The sequence below is a fragment of the Phoxinus phoxinus genome (assembly GCF_949152265.1).
Source record: "Phoxinus phoxinus genome assembly, chromosome: 12".
NCBI lineage: Eukaryota > Metazoa > Chordata > Actinopteri > Cypriniformes > Leuciscidae > Phoxinus > Phoxinus phoxinus.
Genome location: NC_136887.1, coordinates 5,857,748 through 5,880,025, shown reverse-complemented (window position 1 = coordinate 5,880,025; position 22,278 = coordinate 5,857,748). Strand labels below are relative to the sequence as shown.

The following is a 22,278-nucleotide window of genomic DNA, read 5'->3' as shown; positions in this document are numbered from 1 at the left end:
AGAGCAGCGACGACATCAGCTTTATTATTAGCCTGCTTTCACTTTTCACATTTCTGTTGGCTGCATGAACATATCAATTTGCTTCCTCATGTCACTAGCTTTAAATATGCAACTTCGCTTGCTATCGAATGCATAAAAGTGACCAGCTGGATATAAACTAATGCAAACCGATGGCAACAATCGGACTTGCATTTATTTTTGTCACATTGTTTTAACCGCTCGAGGTACTACTATATTTTCTGGACTATAAGTCGCTCTGGAGTAGAAGTCGCATCAGTCAAAAAATGCATCATGAAGAGAAAAAAAACATATATAAATTGCACTGGACTATAAGTCGCATTTTTTTAGAAATTGATTTCACAAAATCCAGGGGGGGGGATATTGGTATGGATTTTTGTCGATAACCGATTGTTCCAGCAAAACCGATCTCTTGCTCGTCCTCTAGCCTCTATTGAGGATCAGTGCAGCGTGACAACAGTGAGAACATCCCTCCATCTTGTGGATATCAACTCCATATAAAGGGACACAGTACTGGATAGGGGTGCAACAATAAATCGTGTCACAATACATCGCAATTAGGGCTGGCAATCGATTTAAACAATTGACTAATTAATTGCACAATTTTCTGTAATTAATTGCATATCCCCCAAGCTTGTAATAATCAATATTTATATGTAGAATCACCTAATTAAATTAAACACAGTGTTGTAAAGTGTTCTTTGATTTAAGCAGAGACCAGTGAGACAGTTGGGATCGCGTTCAAGCAGTTCTTCTTTATTGAGCGCGGCTGCAATTTCTTCCAAAATCAGTCTAAATCTAAACAGTATACATTGTAATTTATACATTCCAAGGGGGAGGAGACTTCTTGGGGTGGAGAGTAGGGAGGAGTTGATTCTATCATCCGAAAAACCTGTATTGCAGGATATCTAGATTGCTCCAGAGAAACCGAGCAAATCAGCTATTGTATTGCTCATCCAATCATCCTGACTTGATTGCTCAAACCTTAACATTATCATAGAGACAAAGGCACCTCTGTACCTTGAGCTTAATGGTCAGGAAGTGCATAAAGACAAAAGGTGTGAGTCTGAGTGATTCTGTTCATTTAACTTACAATGGAGAAAACAGGAATTGCAATTTTGCTGAGCAGCTTAACCTTAAAAGGTAAATACAATATTCTTTACCGTGATGTTATGTACGGAAGCACATTTGAAATGGACTCTTAAAATTTGTTATCCTTCAACAGGAAAAAAGGAACAGAAAATGTCCCTATATTAAAATAATATAAAAAATTAATATATCAATATATTATTCTTCATTCTATCTTCATTCAGTTCTATGCAACATAATCAGATTTAACTTTTTTTTTTTTGTATCAAAATATAGTCCTACAAAGTAGTGTTGTCAAAAGTACCGACTTCGGTACCAAGTCGGTACTGAAATTTAAAAAATGTGACGCTTTGAGCGCTGTTGAGCGTAATCATAAACACCTCTGATTGGCCATTGTGTTCAGGAGCTCATCGGATATGTCTGTGATTGGCTACAATGATCAACGCACGGGAGCGTTTGAGAGCATACGGAAGTGTTTAAAAGTGTTTTGAAAGCAAAAGCAGGCGTCTATCAGCGCCAGTGGATCGATCCGCTGATAGACGCCTGCTTTCAAACGCTCCCGTGTGTATCTGTGTAATCGCTCGCTGAAGAGCGTTATTGATGTATATTTACAACATGTTTTTGAAGCGCTGATCATTGTAGCCAATCACAGACATATTTGATGAGCACGTGACAATGGCCGGCCATTCCGAGGTGTTAACGATTCCACTCAACAGCGCTCAAAGCGTCACATTTTTTAAATTTCAGTACCGACTTGGTACCGAAGTCGGTACTTTTGACAACACTACTACAAAGCTATTATTACCATTGATTTTACGTGATTTTACCATTGTTGCCCAGCATGGCTATACCAGCTCAGCAATACAAAAATGCAACAATATGTAGTGTATAGTTCACCCAAAAAAAATGACTGAGAAAAATAGTTTTCAGAGTTTTAGTGTCAGCACTACATTAAACTGCTATATATAATGTATAATAATGCAATGGGGGAATTGTTTTGGTTCCTGATAATATCAAATTACATGTTACCAGTAAAAAGTGTCCGACATTATTTTAAATATATCTAGTCAGTGAAAGAGTGCAAACATATTCGTCTAAAATAATCATCTTCAGAATCATGAATATTGTTATTCTGGTGTCTCTATTGTCCTGTGCTTTGGGTTTCCAGCACCAAGTCTATTAATTTACACACACAATGTAAAACCAATTTAGCATTTAAATCAACAGTACATTTTTTGTTAACCTTTTATCATATGTCTTGGAGTATCGCAGTAGTATCATACCGTGAGTCCAGTATCGTGATATGTATCGAATCGTGATATGAGGGTCTCGTTACACCCCTAGTCATGGATTGATGTGTTTTGTGTGTGTGTGTGTGTGTGTCTGTAGGGTGGCTACTTTGGCCAGATCAGGAACACTAAGAAGTCGTCTCAGCGCCTGAAGGACGCTCTTCTGGACCACGAGCTGGCGCTGCCGCTGTGTCTGCTGATGGCGCAGCAGAGGAACGGTGTGGTCTTCTCCGAGGGCGGAGAGAAGCACCTGAAGCTCGTGGGCAAGCTCTACGATCAGGTATGAGCAGCTCACGGGCCAAACCATTCAGCACTCCTCCTCTTAGAAGATTAAACACCTGACATGCAGAAGAGCTGATAATACATTTACCAAAAACGGTTTATTCAAAGTTTGATGCCTGCTTACTTTTAAGTTAAAATGTTATATAGATAGACACAGTCAGACTAGGGCTCCTGGAGGGGATGTTCAGCAAGAAACGACATATAAAATTGCACATTTTAATGAGGTAAAGACTGCCAATTAGCAAAGATGCCCCTATTAGAGGAGAAAATGTGTTAATGACTGAAACATCATGCTTCAATATAACATGACCCTTTATCACTGGCGTTTGACAGCCTGTCTAAACTGTTAAAGTGATGTGAAAACTGTTATTTACTAGCATGATATTTATCTCCTCTGTGGAGCGCCAGTCATTTACTAAAACGATCATGCTGCTCTTTTCCAAACATCAATCTGTCAATCTCTTAAAAGGGCAAAACTGATCATAAAGACCCCATACAAGTAGTGTAGAAGTCATCTGAAGTCCGACTTTTTGTAGGCATCATATGAAAATGCTGTCTTATTCACTGAAATCTAGCTCTCAAGTCTTATTACATTTTTGTATGGGATCATGTTAATATTAGTTTATATTAATATCAGGCGATTTTGAGTTAGCATCTCAGTTTTCACAGTTTTCCCTTTTTGTATTTTTTTTTTTCCTTTTTCAATCTTTTACTTTAAATCTCTATGGACAAAATAAACTGACTATATCACAAAATGCACAAGATTTCATTAAAGACAAGTTTTGAGACATTTCATTTTGTTTTCATATTAATGCACAAAATTACACATTCACAATGCATTTTGTGATGCAGACAGACTCTTTTGTCCACAAAATTCGATGGGTCACCGACTTCGGATTGGTTATCGAGAGCAATCCTGGTGACCCTAACCACTGTTTTGTCTCTCTGCTTCACTCAATTTAATTTATTTATGTACTTATTATTATTTTACGTTTTTGCCTGCCTCATGCACCCAAGTGACTTCTGAATTAAGCATTCAATATTAAATCGATAATAAATCATGTATCTGTTGGTCTTGCCTTGAAACGCTATGATTTGCCCAAGGCTGGACTCATACATAATATCACTTTCAATTCAGAGAGAGATACTAACTCAAAATTGCAATATAAATCTCGTAATTAACAGAAGTAGTCATAATTGTGAGATAAAGTAGCAGTTGCCATACTTTTTCCATCATAATTAACATCAGACCTGGAGCTACACACACATATTTGAATGCATATTAATGATAAACGGTTCGGAAACCTGTGGCTAAAAGGAAGATTTTCAGTGAATATTGATACGAGTTCATTAAAAGGTCAGTTCACCCAAAAACTCAAAAGACGACATTTGCAGAAAGTTCATGCAACTTTTCCATTAAAAAAAATGAGATTACACCGTGATCAGAGGCTGTCAAGCCAATCATTAAAATGAGCTTACAAGAGCTGTCAGGGAAAATAATTAAAACGCTGTTTCGCAAAGTGAAGATTGAGTTTTAGAAACTTCCCGTGGCTGTCGTTGTGTGGCAGTGTGTAAGTGTGTAAGTGGAAGTAGCCGGTGTCAGCCATGGGAGACTCGGGAGGGAGTTGTTCAAAACTTCAGTGATGTTCATCCACCCACACACACTGGCAGTTTGCTTTTCATGTTCAGCAGCTGCGCAGCTCAATTACTCACTGGGTAATCCAATTGACTGTCGTCGTCCCCCCCCCCCATGTTCTCGAGACATGTCGCAATTTACAGCAGATGGTGCTAAAAACTAACATCATCAGCTCCATTCTGTGTGGGACTCCGAAATGATGCCACCGGTCGATCTTTTTAGCTTTTTTTCATCTTTTTTCTCTCAATGTCTCAAATTAGAGCCTTTAGCAAATAATTCCCTCTCGCGATGCCAAATTGTCTAAATAATTGCTCATGGTGTGAATGTGAAACGCGCTTTTTCCTGTCATCAGTGGGGAAGCTTTTAATTATTAATTTTGGCTCTTTTTTTTTTTTTTTTTTTAACTCACTTTGCAGGAAGTTGTGCGCTGCTCATTACAATCAGCAGAAATGTGTGTGGCTCCTGTGCCCGGCTATCACTGCCTCTGATGCGCCGCAGAGATTGATTGACTCGTCTCTCAGGATAAATATGCATTCAGCATGATTGCATGATTTATGCATAAGCACCCTGAAAAAATAATAATATTAGAACAACTTAATAATTCGTATAAATTTGCCTTATTTTGCATGTTTAATACATCTTTTGGCATTGTGTTTACGAGTTGTAACTTAATATATCCCAGTGTTTTATATTTTCTTAGTGGTTTATGCAAAGGCAAGCATCACTTGTGCATTTTGTGTGTTACGGACGTGATTGGCCCTTAAAGTCATGTGGCTGAAGAGAGGTGATCGGACTTCTCGAACCAAGACGCATCTGAATATCAGAGTATTATTTTCTAGCTGGGGCTGTTTTGACCGTTAGGCAAGGACCACTTCAGAAGGCAGAAACTTCTGGAAATGCTGGGGAATAACTCATGTTCTATGACTCAAAGCAACTCTTAATTTTCTGTCCTGAAATGAGAGGTGTGATTAGTGCCGGCGAGTTCCTCCGGCGGCGCTCTTGTGTCGGTCTGAACTCTGAACTTTGATTCGAGCTCGGAAAGCTAGCCAAACCAATCTCATCCTCCTCTGATGTCCAGTTTTGTTGTTAGCACACTCACATGTTTAGAGACGTATCCTGGTTTCCCTTCTTTTGCATGGATTTATGACACCGCTATATTGAGTTGTGTTACGCTAACATGCGTGGACTGCACCTCTCCATCTTAAAATGTCATTGCTCTTCTCAGAAAAGCCTTGAATGATAAATAACTGATATGCCCGTGGAGCTGACTTGTCAGTCCATCTTGATGGATGTAGGGGTGTGACGATAACCGCATCACCGCAATATCGCGTTAATGAGATGCCTACCGCGGTGTGAGGTCATCACCGCACTTCTTTTTTTTTTCTGCTGAAAGTTACAGGAGTGCATATGGTGTGTGTGATATGAACTATAAACACATTAATCTTTGCTTATAATTTACTGTATTTCGCGAGTCAAGGGCTTCTGGAGGAAAAAAAAGCTTCCTGCGCAAGGGTATTTCTTTTTTGTGTGTGTCTGATTATTATTAATTAACTGCTAGGTTTCAGTACTTGTGATGTTTACAGATAATGTTCAGGCTTTATTAAGCGTATTTGCAGAAGAGGACATTTTCTGCGCGTTCGTGCCAGCCATCTCACGGTCATTGTCCGCAATAGCTGATAACCTACGGTGTCTATATAGCATTACGAGCTTTCTGAACACGCTTTAGTGTGCTCGTCTCTTTTCTGGCGTTTTGTTAATTACCTTGTTAGTAAACCAATACATCACAAACAACTGCAGCACAGTTTGAATCTCCTCCATACTTATTATAAATGTGGCGCTCAAAACTGATTACTGTCCGTCGCAGACTGAGAGTTTATAATCTAATAATCTTCCCAGTATTTTAGACCGCAATGTAAATGCCGAAAGCAACCGGTCAGGGGCAAGGACAAATTGTTCTGGGTAATTTCGGTGGAAACGCGGCTAAAGTTAACATGTTGGCATCACAGGCATGGGCTCAGTTTGGTTTGAAATGTGCTGGGGACAGAGACGCATTCGGAAGTGCATTTTCAGAAGTGCTGGGTACAATGACCCATCATTTTTTTTCCTCTTTTGCGCAGGTCATGTTTAGAAAGACGATGTCCTGTAGCTTACTAATGCAAGCTCTCCAAGCTATGCTCTACACAGAACATTAAATATTAATTTTATTTTATTTTTTCGTGTTCGCATTTATGAGGAAAAAACAATGTTACGGACGTGACAGTTCTCGGTTACGGACGCGACCGCTCTGAAATTGGCACTAAAAGATGCTTTAAAACTTCCTCAGACCTCAAACAGAAAGCACAAAGCCTTTCTTTAAAGTGAATTTCGTTTTGTATTAATTGTATCTTAATTTTAATCAAGGTTTCATCAACCAATTGCCTGGATTTAATAAATAATAAGTAAAGGTAAAGCAGAATAGATATCACGCTGGCACATTAACTGGAGCTCGTCTCATAAATGAACTGAAACTCAGCCTAGCCTAGGCTACTTGCCTCACAGACCTGAGAAATATATCTATTATCTACAGAACGCTTAAAATCATACTTTTAAACAGAACAATTCAAAACGAAAGTAGTAGTAGAGTGGTTGACGGTTAACCGCCAAACCGCGAGATTTGTTGCTGCTTCACCACGGTAGGAAAAAATCCCATACCGCCCTAGATGTATGACACTATGAGCGCAATCTTGGAACATAACCGGTTCTGACCAATGATAGGACAGTTTTACTCATATGTGACTTGAATGAAAAATTAAGCAACTAAGCAAACAATCTGCAGGTCTGTATATGCACTTATACAGGCAGGGGTTAACTGAGGGTGCTGGGTGTAAATATTGATATTGATTCTTGATTAAATAAAGTAATATTAATCTCGGGTGCATTCCTGCTGCTGAATCTACGGCCATGGCAAAATAAGCAATTTTATCCAAATTTGCAGTCTGAATTGAATGTGATTTTAAAATTAGTTGTGTACTGAGAAATAATAATAATAATAATACGTTTATTTTATATAGCGCCTTTCTCAAACCCAAGGTCGCTTTACATAGTAGGAAGGCAAGGAAACACAACAACAAACAACCAAAACAATACTACAAAGACAAGTTATCTTTATGAAGCTATGAGTTAGGTGTGGAGAAATTATCATTAAACAAAAAGGTCTTAAGATGTGCTTCATAGCAAGAAACCGGTTATTTTTAGTGATTAACTCACTAAACTCATGAACACATGACTCCTTTGAGCAGGTCCTTTCAGTGAATCATTCAAAATGATTCGGAATCGTCGGAAATTGAAGAAAATGTAATAAATTCCATATACTATTAAGAGCTTGTGGATTACAATCAAATCAGAAAATGTGCCTCAACAGTTTACATGTGTGTGAATCTGAATCCGGATGTTACTCACTTTAAAGCTGATTCACTCGCTGCTAATTGGTCTCGAAATCTGGACTCTATCTTTATTGGAAGCATTTCTAGCAGCAAATATGACTATTTCTTGGCAGCCTTGCAGAAATGAAAGCCAACCCTTCAAAAAAATTTGAGGTCCTATGCTTCAGATGTAGAATAAATTTGAGTCTTGATTATTGATTCACTCACTCTCTCTCTCACTCACTCTCGCACACACTCTCGCTCACTCGCACAGTCACTCTCGCACACACACTCTCGCACACACACTCTCGCTCACACACTCTCGCTCACTTGCGCACACACACTCACTCTTGCACACACACTCTCGCTCACTCGCGCACACACACTCACTCTCGCTCACTCGCGCACACACACTCACTCGCTCACTCGCGCACACACACTCACTCTCGCACACACACTCACTCTCGCTCACTCGCGCACACACACTCACTCGCGCACACACACTCACTCGCGCACACACACTCACTCTCGCACACACACTCTCGCTCATTCACTCGCGCACACACACACACATTCTCGCTCACTCACTTACTCACTGACGCACACACACGCTCACTCACTCACTGACACACACTCACTCACTCTCGTTCACTCACTCACTCACTGACGCCCACACACAAACTCTCGCTTACTCTCTCACACTCACACACACACACACACACACACACACACACACACACACACACACACACACACACACACTCACTCTTGACGGAGCCCGTCGTGGAGGACCAACAATTTTTTCAAACATGCTAGTCTTTTTGTCGTGATGTCTGAAGCATTGCAGACGCGGGTCGGTTGTCGTCCACTATAACACACTATACGAGACGCCCGTTGTCGTTTACGAATCCCCACGACACCCTGCGTCAAACGGATCGTGCCAAAATCGAGCTAAAATCGTGTAATCTGACCCAGGCATTAGTCTTCATCTGCCCTGAACTGCTGTACGAGACACTGACACATGATGAAACTCAGGCAATGTTCTTCATTAGGTCTCTTTAACTTGGTCTGGCAGTGAAACAGCTGTGCGGGAACGCTTTTGGGTAGGTGACCCAGTGGTCAGGCCATGCCTCAGGAATCTCTCCCCAGTGTCTCGCTCCACTAAATTGCTTGACTGTACATCCCATCGATTCCGATGGAGAGCCCGTGATGAATGGCTTTAATAAAGCGAGGTGCAGTTCCCCAAATAAATGAGCGACCGGAGGATTTATTAAGAGCATCTGCATTTGGCTGGGACACAGACGTGGACCAGAGGGAGAGCGATGCGTTTAGTGATGAATGTTCCTCTTTCTGCTTCTTCCCCACAGTGTCACGACACCCTTGTGCAGTTTGGTGGCTTTCTGGCGTCTAACCTCAGCACGGAAGACTACATCAAAAGGGTGCCGTCAGTGGATATCTTGTGCAACCAGCTCCACACGCCACACGACGCCGCCTTCTTCCTCTCTCGGCCCATGTACGCCCATCAGATTCTGGTGAGTGATCAAACTCTGGTTGAGAACCAGTGCACTGGGGTGTAAAACATAGTCAGCAACCGTACAAGACCGAATCATAACCCAGAGGGATTTGAAACTCTCTACATGGGCAGAAAATTAAGATTCACTTAACACGACTAGCACATGACATGTACTTCTAACACTTGCATTTGATTGCAGTTTGATGTTGCCATGTTTGCTAAGCTAATGCTAATTGCTAAGCTAAGCACAATCAATATTTTAAACATTAAAAATAATGGAACTTTTTTAAATTTAAAAATTGTGTTAAAGGCACAATATGTAAGATTTTTGGATTAAAATATCCTAGAACAACATTATATATTATGTTGACTTGTGTAATTACATTACCCCAAATGTTTCCAACAATGTTTAAATCCAGAGAAATCATCAATTTTAACCAGGACACAGATCGTGTCCACGCGTCGCCTATCAATGACATAGTTTTATTTAGCAGAAACCATGGAAACACCAAAGACGCTTTGATATATTATGTTAAATTAGACAGGTGAGCAACTGTTTGGATACATTAATCGACAGAAAACTAATTATTGTTATATAGCTCAACACAGTTAGTCTGATTGTTTAATTCTCGATGTCGTCTTTATTTCTGCGGCATAATAAAAGCTCCACTGCTCTCGAGCCAAAATCACGGTGTCATCAAGCTACGCCTTTGTTTTGAATGAGCGACCTCTAGCGGCGAATAATGACAGTGTGCCCTTAACTATAAGTGTGTCCCAATTTGCACACTTTTTTTTATGCCGTTTAGCACATTAGGGGCATGATACAAGTTCATAGTGTATAGTGTTATTTGGGACATAACTTTATTTATATTCAACAGATTAATTGGATGATTTTTTGATGCAATGCATTTTGGGATTGTTTACTCTGTAAATGGATCACAGGCCTGTTTACCCCTGTTCAGGGTTGGAGTGGCAGTAACAAAAATCAACTCTATAACTAAATAATGGGGGAAAAAAAGAGAGAACCAGGACAATTCGACCTCCCGTCCCAGAGTCAACACAGACACCAATTCAAAATAATATTATTTTAATGTGAAAAGTTAATGAATGATAAATACCATAAAAATAACAGAAACAACAATGTTGAAGGAAATTAATGGACATTATTCCTTATAGAAAAGCCTTCAATACATCATTGTGTTAAAAGCCAGTGTTAAATGTACAATCACCACATGTATTCATCTCAACACACAACATATAATTGTTTGGTGTTTCTCAAACAAAGCTGTGATTATGCAAACATGTTCTAAGACGATAACAATTGAAGCATGAAGAATTTTTTATAGTGGTTGAACTCGCGAAGGATCCAATAATGCAATTTTACCACAATGCTTTGCTCTTGCTTCAGTACAGATCTTGCAGTGCAGTAAAATGTGATTTATTTATTTTATTTTGCAGTATTATAACTCTTATATGATGCTGGCTGCCTAATGAATATTTCATACAGAGCTCATTTAGTGTTTTCCCTCAGCGCTAGACCCCGCTACAGCTCTCCAGGGCTGCGTAAAGCTAACCCCATCTCTCTTCACCTTTAACAAGATTTACCGCCCCTAGCTGCACGTGCAGGCCTCTGCGTGCGCGCGTCTCCCGGCCGGTTTGTTGTGCCTGAGTGAGTTATAAAGCTAGCCTGCTGTCTTTTTGTCCCCCTCAGTCCAAGTACGACGAGCTGAAGAAGGCCGAGAAGGGCAACCGGCAGCAGCAGAAGGTCCACAAGTACATCGCAGCCTGCGAGCAGATTATGGCCCCGGTGCACGAGGCCGTCGTGTCTCTTCACTTGCCCAAAGTGTGGGATGACCTTCGACCCCAGTTCTACGCCACCTTCTGGTCCCTCACCATGTACGACCTGGCGGTACCGCACAACGCTTACGACCGGGAGGTCAACAAGCTGAAGATGCAGATCAAGGCCATCGATGAAAACACAGAGATGGTGAGGCGCTTTATTCATATCCTACAAACAAACTCTACAGTGTATTTGCATGCATGCTCTCTCACAATGCATGAATATTCATGTACACATGGTTGGTTATGTCTTATGTAAGGTTGGGTACCGAACTTTTAATGGCACCGACCGGATTACGTCGGTACTAACGAGTACCGATTCACATTAAATCAATCGGTGCCAGATTTCGGTACCTGAGAACGCGAAGGGTTCTGCGTGTATCTGTGTAAATGAGTGGCGCAGATGCGAGGTTTCATTTACCACACACACACACACACACACACTGAAGCATGCGTGACCCTCGCTGTGTTTTTCAGCCTCTGCAGTCTCACTATATGGGAACATGAATGCATTTCCAGAGCTGCTCTGAGAGTCACTGAAGTTCATCAGATTTTACAGTTTCATTTAAGAAAAACTATCATTATATCATTAACACACGGAAACTCGAAGGTCTTCGCCACAACCCGTCAAAATAAAAGTTCGGTTTAACTTGATACAGGGTTCGTACAGATACTGTAAAATGAAATTCCAGGACCTTCAAGGACTTTTAAAGCACTCTCTTTTTGGTTTTCAAGGACTTTAATCAGAGATCGCACTTATCAAACAATATCTTTATCTTTCCAATTCTAAAAAAAAAATCAGATCAGACGTTAATTTTATGTGAAAAGATTGTTTTATCAATAAAATTAAACCCTAATTTCACACATATCGTCTTTCAAATTCAAGCACTTTTTAAGTTCCTTTTCATAAATATTACTGTTTCCAAGGGTTTTCCAGGACTTAAATCTCAAAACGTCAAATTCAAGCACCTCGAACGAACCCTGTTGATTATATATTACTGTTGTAGAATTTAGATATCTCAATTTAATAATAATACTAACACTAATTATAATAAATTATCAAAAACAATTAAGGAATAATCACACATTTTCTTCTATGTTGTAGTTTTAACAGTGTAAAGCTCAGTTGTGCCGCATGTTTGACAAAAAAAAAAAGTTTAATTTAATATAAAAGATCAATTAAATTAATGTTTTATTTCTTCATTTGATTACTAGAAAATTCACAATGCAGAATTTGTGGAAAACAAAACATTTAATAGAATTTTTTTTTGTTTTACTACTAAAATTGTTGTTTATATTAATATTCAAGTATCACAGACAATGGCAGATAGCGACCAAGGCGGCTCTGGCATAATGTCAATAACACTTCTACATATTACTTAGTTTCTTTACAGTTGTTAACTTACCCAACCAACCCTAGTCTAATGCCATTCTTACACACGAGACTTTCTAAACATCATTGGATCAATGTCAGTTCCAGTCAACACACATTTCCCACTACAGGAGTTGGATTGCATACAGGTCTATAATGTAACCTGCTAAATGTCTCTCTGGCATCAGCAACATTTCAGCACTTGTCTCAAACCACGGCTTCGGTAATTCAAACCTGGCAATCGTCACTCATGTTAAAGAGCATTGATCTGCTTCTGATTTTGGGCTTTTGTTGGTGTTTTCTGTCAGTGAGGGAAAAATCCAGGCTAGAACAGTGTAATGTGTGTGTGGGTGGCTTTAAAGGAGTAGTTCACTCCAGAATTAAAATGTCCTGATAATTTACTCACTCCCACGTCATCCAAGATGTTCATGTCTGTCTTTCTTCAATCGAAAAAGAAATTAAGATATTTGAGGAAAACACTCCGGGATGTGACTTCAATGGGGTCCAAATGTGAGTTTTAGTGCAGCTTCAAAGTCTCGACACGATCCCAGCCGAGGAATAAGAGTCTTATCTAGACAAACCATCGCTCATTTAAAAAAATAAATACATATTTAAATCCATAATGTTAAAATAATTTAATAAAAATACTTAAACCTGAAGCAGCTTTTACTTAAATAATAGTGCAGAATAATAATGCTGAAGTTTGTCAGAAAATAAACTCAACAGCTCATGCATTTTTATGCTCTCGGTGTAAAATATGCAGTCACATGATCCCATGATCTGTCCTCTCTTAATATTTGTTCAGTTGTACCTCGTAACAGTTTTAACCGCTCTCTCCATCAGTAACTCTGCCAGAGGTCTTGTGGAAACGTCCTGCTCCCGATGATTTAAGGTCTCGGAGAGAGAACATCAGTGTTTCCTGCGGGATTGTGTTTTTGTAGCGCGACATGAACCTCACAATTTGGCATTTCAACCATGCCTTCTGAAAGTGTCTGTTCTTGGGTCTTTTTGAGTCAGTTATAAATTCATTAAAAAAAAGTTATACTTTTATATTTTCAAACTCTTTTATGGGAAAATAATTGCATTCAAATAATGGAAAGTCTCAGGGCTTGACATTAGCTTTTGTTGTTCAGCAGCCACTGTGGTTTTCCAAAGTTATTAGCCACTCAGCATTTTCACTGGCCACAATTTTGACATTGTTACCATGGGGGAAACTGCCATATAGATATTTTTATATTATTGCATAATTTGGCAGTAGGTTTATTAGTCTGCTGTCACTTTAAGACCGTGCTTTCGCTGTTATTGGTCCTAGGCTGTGGAATAGCCTCCGTCTCCTTGAGATCGCTATCCTCTTTATGAGTTTAAACTCAAATTAAAGGTGTATCTGTTGGAGCGTGCATCTCTCCAAACATTTTATTTATGTTTGTTTTTTTCTGCAGATAGGGATGGGCGATATGGCCTAAAATCCATATCGCGATATACATTGCAGCCTCTTGCGATAACGATATATATCACAATATATAAATTATAATAAAACCATTTCAGAACAGGTTACACAGACCCTAAGGAAAGCCAAACAACTGCTAAATGTTTTTTTTTTTAAAGAAAGAAAGAAACAGTGTATGTAGTTTTGAGAACATTTATTGTGCAAAACTGTAATTATACAACATAATGTTGCAGATAAATAAAATTCAAGTACACTAGACTTTAAGTAGCCCTAATGTTTATATTATGGCTAGAAGCTTATGAAACCCCAAATTCAAAATTAGAATATTGTGAAAAGGTTTTCATAAAGCTGTAAGCCATAATCATCAAAATTATAAAAAATAAAGGCTTGTAATATCTCACTTTGCATGTAATGAGTCTATATAATATATTAGTTTCACTTTTGCACTTTTTCACTTTTACCCCGAACTGTTGCCCCACACACTCTGTATAGTTTGCTGCAGCTCGTCGGACGGCTTAAATCCGGACCAAGTCCAAATAATGGAAGTTGCACCGATCTTTTTCACCAGCTCCTCCGTTTCGCTGTCAGCCATGTTTACTCAAGATGACGACGAATATGATGCGGTTCAGCCGGTTGCAGCTCGTGGCTCTACATTTCGCGGGTAGATTGCGTCATCAACATGCATTATTACAATAGAATTAAAATCTCTATCGTAGGCCAATTTTGTATCGTTTATATCGCATATCGCTTATATCGCCCATTACTAAGTCTGAATGATATTTTTACTCATCAATCTTCTTGGATCTATGTTATGTGAACCACAGTGGTCAACTTCTGTTGTTTACTTGTGCTATATAAATAAAGGAAAGAAAGAAAGACCTGATGCACAGTTCCATTATGTTTTATTTAGCCAATATACTTGTCTATGTGTGGGAATCAATAAAATTATGCTTAATACACACAATCTAACGCCGAAATTCATGCCCTGTAACACCAAAAACACAGGTGAAATTAGAAAAATAAGAATATGGTGCAAAAGTTCATTTATTTCAGTAATTCAACTTAGTTTCACCTTTTAATATATTATATAGACTCATTACATGCAAAGTGAGATATTTCAAGCCTTTATTTGTTATAATTGTGATGAGTATGGCTTACAGCTTATCAAAACCTTTTCACAATATTCTAATTCTGAATTTGGGGGTTTCATAAGCTGTAAACCATAATCATCCAAATTATAACAAATAAAGGCTTGAAATATCTCACTTTGCATGTAATGAGTCTATATTATATATTAGTTTCACCTTTTAAGTTGAATTACTGAAATAAATGAACTTTAGCACCATATTCTAATTGTTCGAGTTCCACGTGTTCATCCAGAGCAAGTGAACGAGTGAGTGAAGGGAGGCGGGTTTTTGTGTCACTCGCTGTCGGAGAGTTTCGGATATTATATTTATGAAAAAAATCTATATTTTTGACAACACTACATTGCACTTAGTTTGTTTCGGATACTTTTTTAAAAGACTACAATTGAAAAATGCATATTTAATACAATTCAACCTGCCGAAGTGGCTGTAGGAGTGACTGCGTTACACGCCACTGCTGAAACACACACGCATGTGGTGGGTTGTTAATGTCAAGCCCTGGATCGTCTGCATCAAAAGTGTTCAAAATTTGCTATGGGCAAATCAACCAATCCCATTCAACTTGGAGTGCAAGCTCGAAGCTCATCTGAGATGTACAATAGTCTTGCTGTGAGGCTGTAGATTGAGAAGTGCTGCTGCTGAATAGTCCGATGTTGCTCATATAACGGTCCTCTGTCTTGCAGCCCGTGAACAAAAAGAAGAAAGAGAAGGAGCGCTGCACAGCTCTGCAGGACAAGCTGCAGGAGGAGGAGAAGAAGCAGCTGGAGCACGTGCAGAGAGTCCTGCACCGCCTCAAACTGGAGAAGGACAACTGGTTACTCGCCAGTGAGTCCTCACATAACCCTCTCTCTCTCTCTCTCTCTCTCAGAGTCTCTCCAGGGCTCCTCGGGTCGGTCTCACCCCGTTTCTCTCCCTATTTTCAGAATCCACCAAGAACGAAACCATCACCAAGTTCCTGCAGCTGTGCATCTTCCCCCGCTGCGTGTTCTCCGCCATCGACGCCGTTTACTGCGCACGCTTCGTGGAGCTGGTGCACCAGCAGAAGACGCCCAACTTCTGCACGCTGCTGTGCTACGACAGAGTGAGTCAGGACTTTACAGGACTCTTGAAACAATACAATTAAAGACCATTAATAAGTTAAACAATCCTCTAACATAAAAGGTGTACTTGTTTCACACATCATACGTTTGTTGCCTTTGTTCAGTTAATTGGAGGAAGGTTCAGTTATGCACTGAATTTCCAAAACTAAATGCCACATAACATAATTTTTCCACATAATTTTGTGGAATTAAAAGATGAAAATATTCAATATGATTTAGGCACTTTCACTTTAGGCTACTAATTGATGTCTCCTTTTTTTTTTTCTCTCTCTTACTTGAGGGAGAGTAAATGATGACAGCATTTTCATTTTAAAGTGAACTATTCCTTTAATATGGTAACTGCAAATCCCATGTTCTTTAGAAAGAGGACCATTAATAAGTTGAACAATTATCGGTGTAACTTTATAATAAGGTTCATTAGTTAGCTACATTAGTTAACATGAACTAAGAATGAACAATACTTCTACAGCATTTATTAATTTTAGTTGATATTAATTTCAACATTTACTAATACATTGTTAAAATCAAAAGTTGTGTTTATTAACATTAGTTATTACACTGTGAACTAACATGAACAATGAACAGCTGTATTTTAACTAACATTAACAAAGATTAATAAATACTGTAACAAATGTATTGCTCATTGTTAGTTCATGTTAATATATTAACTAATGAACCTTATTGTAAAGTGTTACCTAATTATCTAACATAAAAGGTGTATGAAAAATATATTTTCACACAAGTTTGTTTAATTTAAGTTAATTGTAGAAAGTTTCACTTATGCACTGAAAACTAAATATTCAGCAGGGTCAAGTTATAGATAAAACCCTTTTACTTCATCATTTTGTGGAATTAAAATATAAGATATTAAATATATGATTTAGACACTTTCTAAAGCATTATGGGAACACAAGAAAATAATTAACTTACACGTTCTTAATTTTTGTACTTTTGCTGTAAGTAACAACGCTGTTACTCAAGTTATTGGCACAAATATAATCAAACATATGTATATTTATAGGAAATATGGTTTTCAATAGCTACAAACCAACATTTGTTCGAAACGATCTGGTCCTACTGAGTGACGACATAATTTAGGGTTATGCAACCCTGTTACCATTCTGTTTTAAAAATAAATAAATAAATATATTAGGGCTGTCAAGCAATTAATTGCATGAATGTCATAGTTAACTCGCGATTAATCGCACATTTTTATCTATTCTAAATGTCTCTTGATTTCTTTTTGTTCCATTATTTTTTCTCATTTTAATGCTCTTATCAACATGGAAAAGTGGATCGGCTTGCTTTGTGCAAATGTGTTTTATTGAAAACAACATATACTGTGTTCAATTTCACAGTAACATTCTCACTTGGAGCAAATAATCTCTCTCACAATGTAACACTGTCCATCAATAAAAGGGTGAAAGAAATACTGACGAGGTGACGTTACTGATATTGACGAGTGGGCGTAGAAACGCATCAGCTGTGTGTGTGCTTGACCATCGAGTGGTATTTCCGACTGGACGTGCTGCGATGATAGCTCAGTTCACAACGACACAACACACAGATCACTTTGGTCTTGTCAATTGAACCATTTGGCAACTTTTTAAAAGTACACTTTTCATTCAGAATCTTATTGGCATCCATTTCGGCGTCTCGCGCTCATCATTCATCGACTCAAAACGTAACGTTAAAGCGGGTCGCACACCGGACGTGAAGCACAGCGCCTCGTATTTAAAATTCGAACACATTATTGTCTATGAGTGTACACACACCGGCGGCGCCATTCTGCGTTTTTATTGCTGGCCATAAACTGAGAAAGTGCGCGTCCGATGTGCGATACGAGTTGTCCTAGACGCGGCTTGGCGCTGCGCTTCTCGTCCACTCTTTGGCCGGTTCGCATCGCAAGCCCAAACAAGTGTGTGCGGCATGCCTGTTGTTTTGTTTGTGGTCTTGCTAGATCCGTTGTGGTGTTGTAGTTTTAATAACGTTACTAGTTGTTGCAAAAGCATGTGAAAAAAACTACAAAGTGTGCTAGGCGTTAATCTCGCGATAAAAAAATTTACGCCGTTAAAATGGGTTTGCGTTAACGCCGTTAATAACGCGATTAACGGACAGCCCTAACATATATATATATATATAACAAACTTTGATCCAGACTTTAGTTTTGTTTGTCAGTTTTATGTCAGTCGCTATGAAATAATGTAATCATCAAATTAGGCTTTTAAACTGCTCATGCATGTCCCAGATTTCGGTTTCAAGGTTGCAAATATTTACTAACCTCGTGCAAAGTTAAAAAAGGTTAAAAAAAAGACTCCTGACAAATTGTTAAACGCTGAGCACTGAAAAATAAGAAAATGTCTTCATAAGGAGTCACAACCCGTCTTTGCTGATCTTCTCTTGGAAAGTGCTTCTGCAGGGCTATAAAAGTTGTGATAGTCTCCTCTTCCCTGTTGTGCCGTATATATCTGAGGGAAACGGCTTCTGGAACAAGAACAAATAAATATTTGAAAAAAAAAAACTGCAACATTCCACAAAAACAAGAACTGTCCATTTGTATTTCATGCTGACTGAAACCAGCAGCTTGACGGCCATGTGCCAGTGTCTACAGTCAAAGAGATGCAAGCTTGATCTGCCATTCTGATGGTTAATGTACTTCTATCAGTGTTTGATGTATTTCCATTATGTTCATTAGAGAATCATGGGTCTGTTTTTTTTTAATCATTCATATGAGTAATTCAGTTACATTTATGTAGCGCTTTTCTGGGTACTCAAAGCACTTTAATAATAATACATTTTATTTATTATGTGCTTTTCTAAAACCCAAAGCGCTACTGGCAGTAAAAACAATTAAAATGCAGACGTACAAGAGTAATACAAAAATAATCATTACACTATAACACAGTAAAATACTAATCATGACAGTTTATACAAGCAATTTTAAAAAGATGAGTTATTAACAACTTCTTGAAACTGGCTAATGTGGGAGCATCTAGCTTTCACTGCTTTACATATATAGAGGAGGGGGGGGGGGATCGCCTCAAACACCACCAGTGTCAGCACCACCTGGATGACCCAGAACACCCACCACACACCGGCTTACTGGTGGAGATTAGACAACCACTTTACAGTGTAGTAGCCTGGGAAAACCCTGACGAACTTTCGGCCAGTCTGTCTGGGCAAGTGCTCATTCATGCCCATTTCCAATTTTTCCAAATCGAGGCACTAATCACAAACGTTGAGTCGGGCTTTACACTAACGATCGCTCTGATTGGTTTTAGGTCTGTCCAATTGCGCCCAGAGGCATTTGAGCGACGTCTGTTGGTGACGCCCCTTTGGAAATGGGCTGTGAATGAACCTTCCCCAGACTCACTCTCTGTTACGACTGGGCTAACAGTATAATGTAGAGATGCACCGATTACACTTTTCAAGGCCGATTCCGATTTCTGATTTCTCATTGAGTTTGACCTGCCGATACCGATTTTAGCCGATTCAGATTTAATTTCTTCTAACCACTTTACAGCACACACAAATGTTTATTTTCTATATATATTTTTTTTTATAAAACACCATATACTTTTACCCAAACTGAATAATAAAAACAAGTTTAAATGGGTAAATTTTCTATAAATATTTTTGAGTCGTTTTCTTTTCTGACATAGCCTACTCCAGTTCTTGTTAAAACACACTAGACATGCAAATTCTGTGCATTTTGGGCACTTTTTGTGTGAAATCATATTTATTTTGTCCATCAAAAGTGTGCTTTCACTTTAATTGAGCGTGAGCAAAAATAGACTCGCGCCGAAACCCGCGCTTCACTGCTGCTCACGCGACGCTCCTGCTCGCAGTGTGAACATTGCGAGTTTAATATTTAATATTCCCGCTCCCGGTGTAAAGCATGCTCAATGATTAACATGCACAGCGAAAAAAATACAGCGTATTTAAATAAATAAATTAAATAAGCCGCTCATGCTTGCGGTGTAAGTGTGCACGTGTGTGATGCTGATGTTGCGTGATGTTCATCACCCGAGTGCATTTGACCGGCATAAAATCGGCACATGTCAGACTGACACCGGTCGCCGTCATGGCCGATCATGTGAAAATCGTCCAAATCCAGTCACCAGCCGGTCAATCGATGCATCTCTAGTATATAGGGATGATTAGGAGGCCATGATGGATGGGGCCACTGGGCCTTTTTTTTACCACAGAGTCAGGACCTTTAACGTCTCATCCGGAAGACAATCATAGTATATTTCAGTTTACATAAAATGCTCAATGCTTTCACAAAGTGTCTTAACAAATGCAAATATGTACAATTCCCTAAAGTGTTTTAAATCTAAATTATGTATGTGTTTAACGACGTAGTTCTCACACCTCCTCTCGTTCCCTGTGTGTGTCGTGATCTAGGTGTTCTCGGACATCATCTACACGGTGGCGAGCTGCACGGAGAACGAGTCCCGCCGCTACGGCCGCTTCCTCTGCTGTATGCTGGAGACTGTGACTCGATGGCACAGCGACAGAGCCATCTATGAGAAGGTGTGTGTGTGTGCTTTCACAGCTGACCATCCGGTTAGACTCTCGGTTAATTATTCTGTCAGTGCCGTCTCTAGTGTGTCCTCGTGCAGGCTAAAGTGGTGTCTGAGAGAACCACTTGGCAGTGTGTCCCTTCCTTAAAGGATCAGTGTTTAAGTGTTCGTCAGGAGCAAACTGGAGTTCAATCATCTTCAATTTCACATTTACATACTTTAACCAGCTAGAAGTTTCTCTCCACACGTGTGTTGAGGTTTTGGGGTGCCTGTCAGAAACCTTTGGTATTATCTGGTTGTTTTGTCTGATTTGTGTCTGGTTCCTTCTCTAGGAATGTGGCAATTACCCAGGGTTCCTGACTATTTTCCGAGCCAGTGGTTTCGACGGAGGGAACAAAGCAGATCAGCTGGACTATGAGAATTTCCGGCATGTTGTCCACAAATGGCATTACAAGTTGACTAAAGTTAGTGTCGCGCTCCTTAGACAACAAAAATGTGTGATATCATTTCATAGAGCTGTGTGATTCAACATTTATATATTTGGTAACACTTTACAATAAGGTTCATTCGTTAATGAACAATAAGAATGAACAATTTATTACTCTTTTTTTATATTTTATATATATTAGGGGTGTAACGGTACGCAAAAATCACGGTTCGGTACGTACCTCGGTTTGGTTAATTTTCGGTACAGTATGGGAAAGAAATGCAAACATTAAACTGCTGGTTGTTTGAATGTTTACTATAAACTTTTTTTTTTGTTACAATTTGTTTACACTTTTTTAAACACTTTTTTTATAAAATATAATATATATATTTATTATTAACGTTTTAATATTATTTATATATATATATATATATATATATATATATATATATATATATATATATATATTTAATAAAATAAAAAAATAATAAGGAATAAAATACAGCTGCAAAGTTCTCCACTAAATAAAATACTCCTAAACCAATATCACATAGAATATAATGAATAATATAAATAACTATGGATTACAGACAGTGAGTGCAGCATTACCAATCCCAACTTGTATGTAGTTCTCAAAGAGCTTTGTAGATGTGCGCGTTGCACTTGAGCTTGAGCGCGTGAATTTTTTTAATTAATTTTTTTAACTACTTCAGCGGAAATCCCGCCCTGCAGCCGATTTCATTGGTTTAGGTTACAGTGACGGGTAGGTTTAGGGATCAGGTGATTGTTTGACATGAGCATGACCAATGAAAACTTTAGAGTCAGCTGCAGGGCGGGATTTCCGCTGAAGTGTTTTGGAGGAAAAAAAAAATTCACGCGCTCAAGCTCAAGCGCAAGTGCAACACGCATTATCTACAAAGCTCTTCGATATCTATGGCAACACAACGCGGAGACTTCCGACACTTAATATGTTTGTGTGGAAACTCGGAATTGACGCATGTTCCGCAGAATCCGCACACTAAACTAGCCTAATTTACGTGAAAGATTGCATTCGGTGCACATGTGCACCGTACCGAAGGTCCTGTACCGAAACGGTTCGGTACGAATACATGTACCGTTACACCCCTAATATATATATATATATATATTAACATTATTAAAATAAAATGTTGGATTTGTTAACATTAGTTAATG

At 38.9% G+C, this 22,278-nt stretch overlaps 1 protein-coding gene across 2 annotated transcripts in view; it reads left to right on the top strand.

Moving 5' to 3' along the window:
* Positions 1-22,278, top strand: part of thoc2 (THO complex 2) — a 119,606-nt gene that overhangs the window by 68,348 nt on the left and 28,980 nt on the right. For both annotated transcript variants that reach the window (XM_079630205.1, XM_079630204.1), the window contains exons 21-27: positions 2,497-2,676; positions 9,083-9,247; positions 10,940-11,215; positions 15,715-15,856; positions 15,955-16,112; positions 20,539-20,667; positions 20,990-21,121. In XM_079630205.1, the coding sequence (XP_079486331.1) occupies positions 2,497-2,676; positions 9,083-9,247; positions 10,940-11,215; positions 15,715-15,856; positions 15,955-16,112; positions 20,539-20,667; positions 20,990-21,121 (1,182 nt within the window). The remainder of the gene's footprint in view (positions 1-2,496; positions 2,677-9,082; positions 9,248-10,939; positions 11,216-15,714; positions 15,857-15,954; positions 16,113-20,538; positions 20,668-20,989; positions 21,122-22,278) is intronic.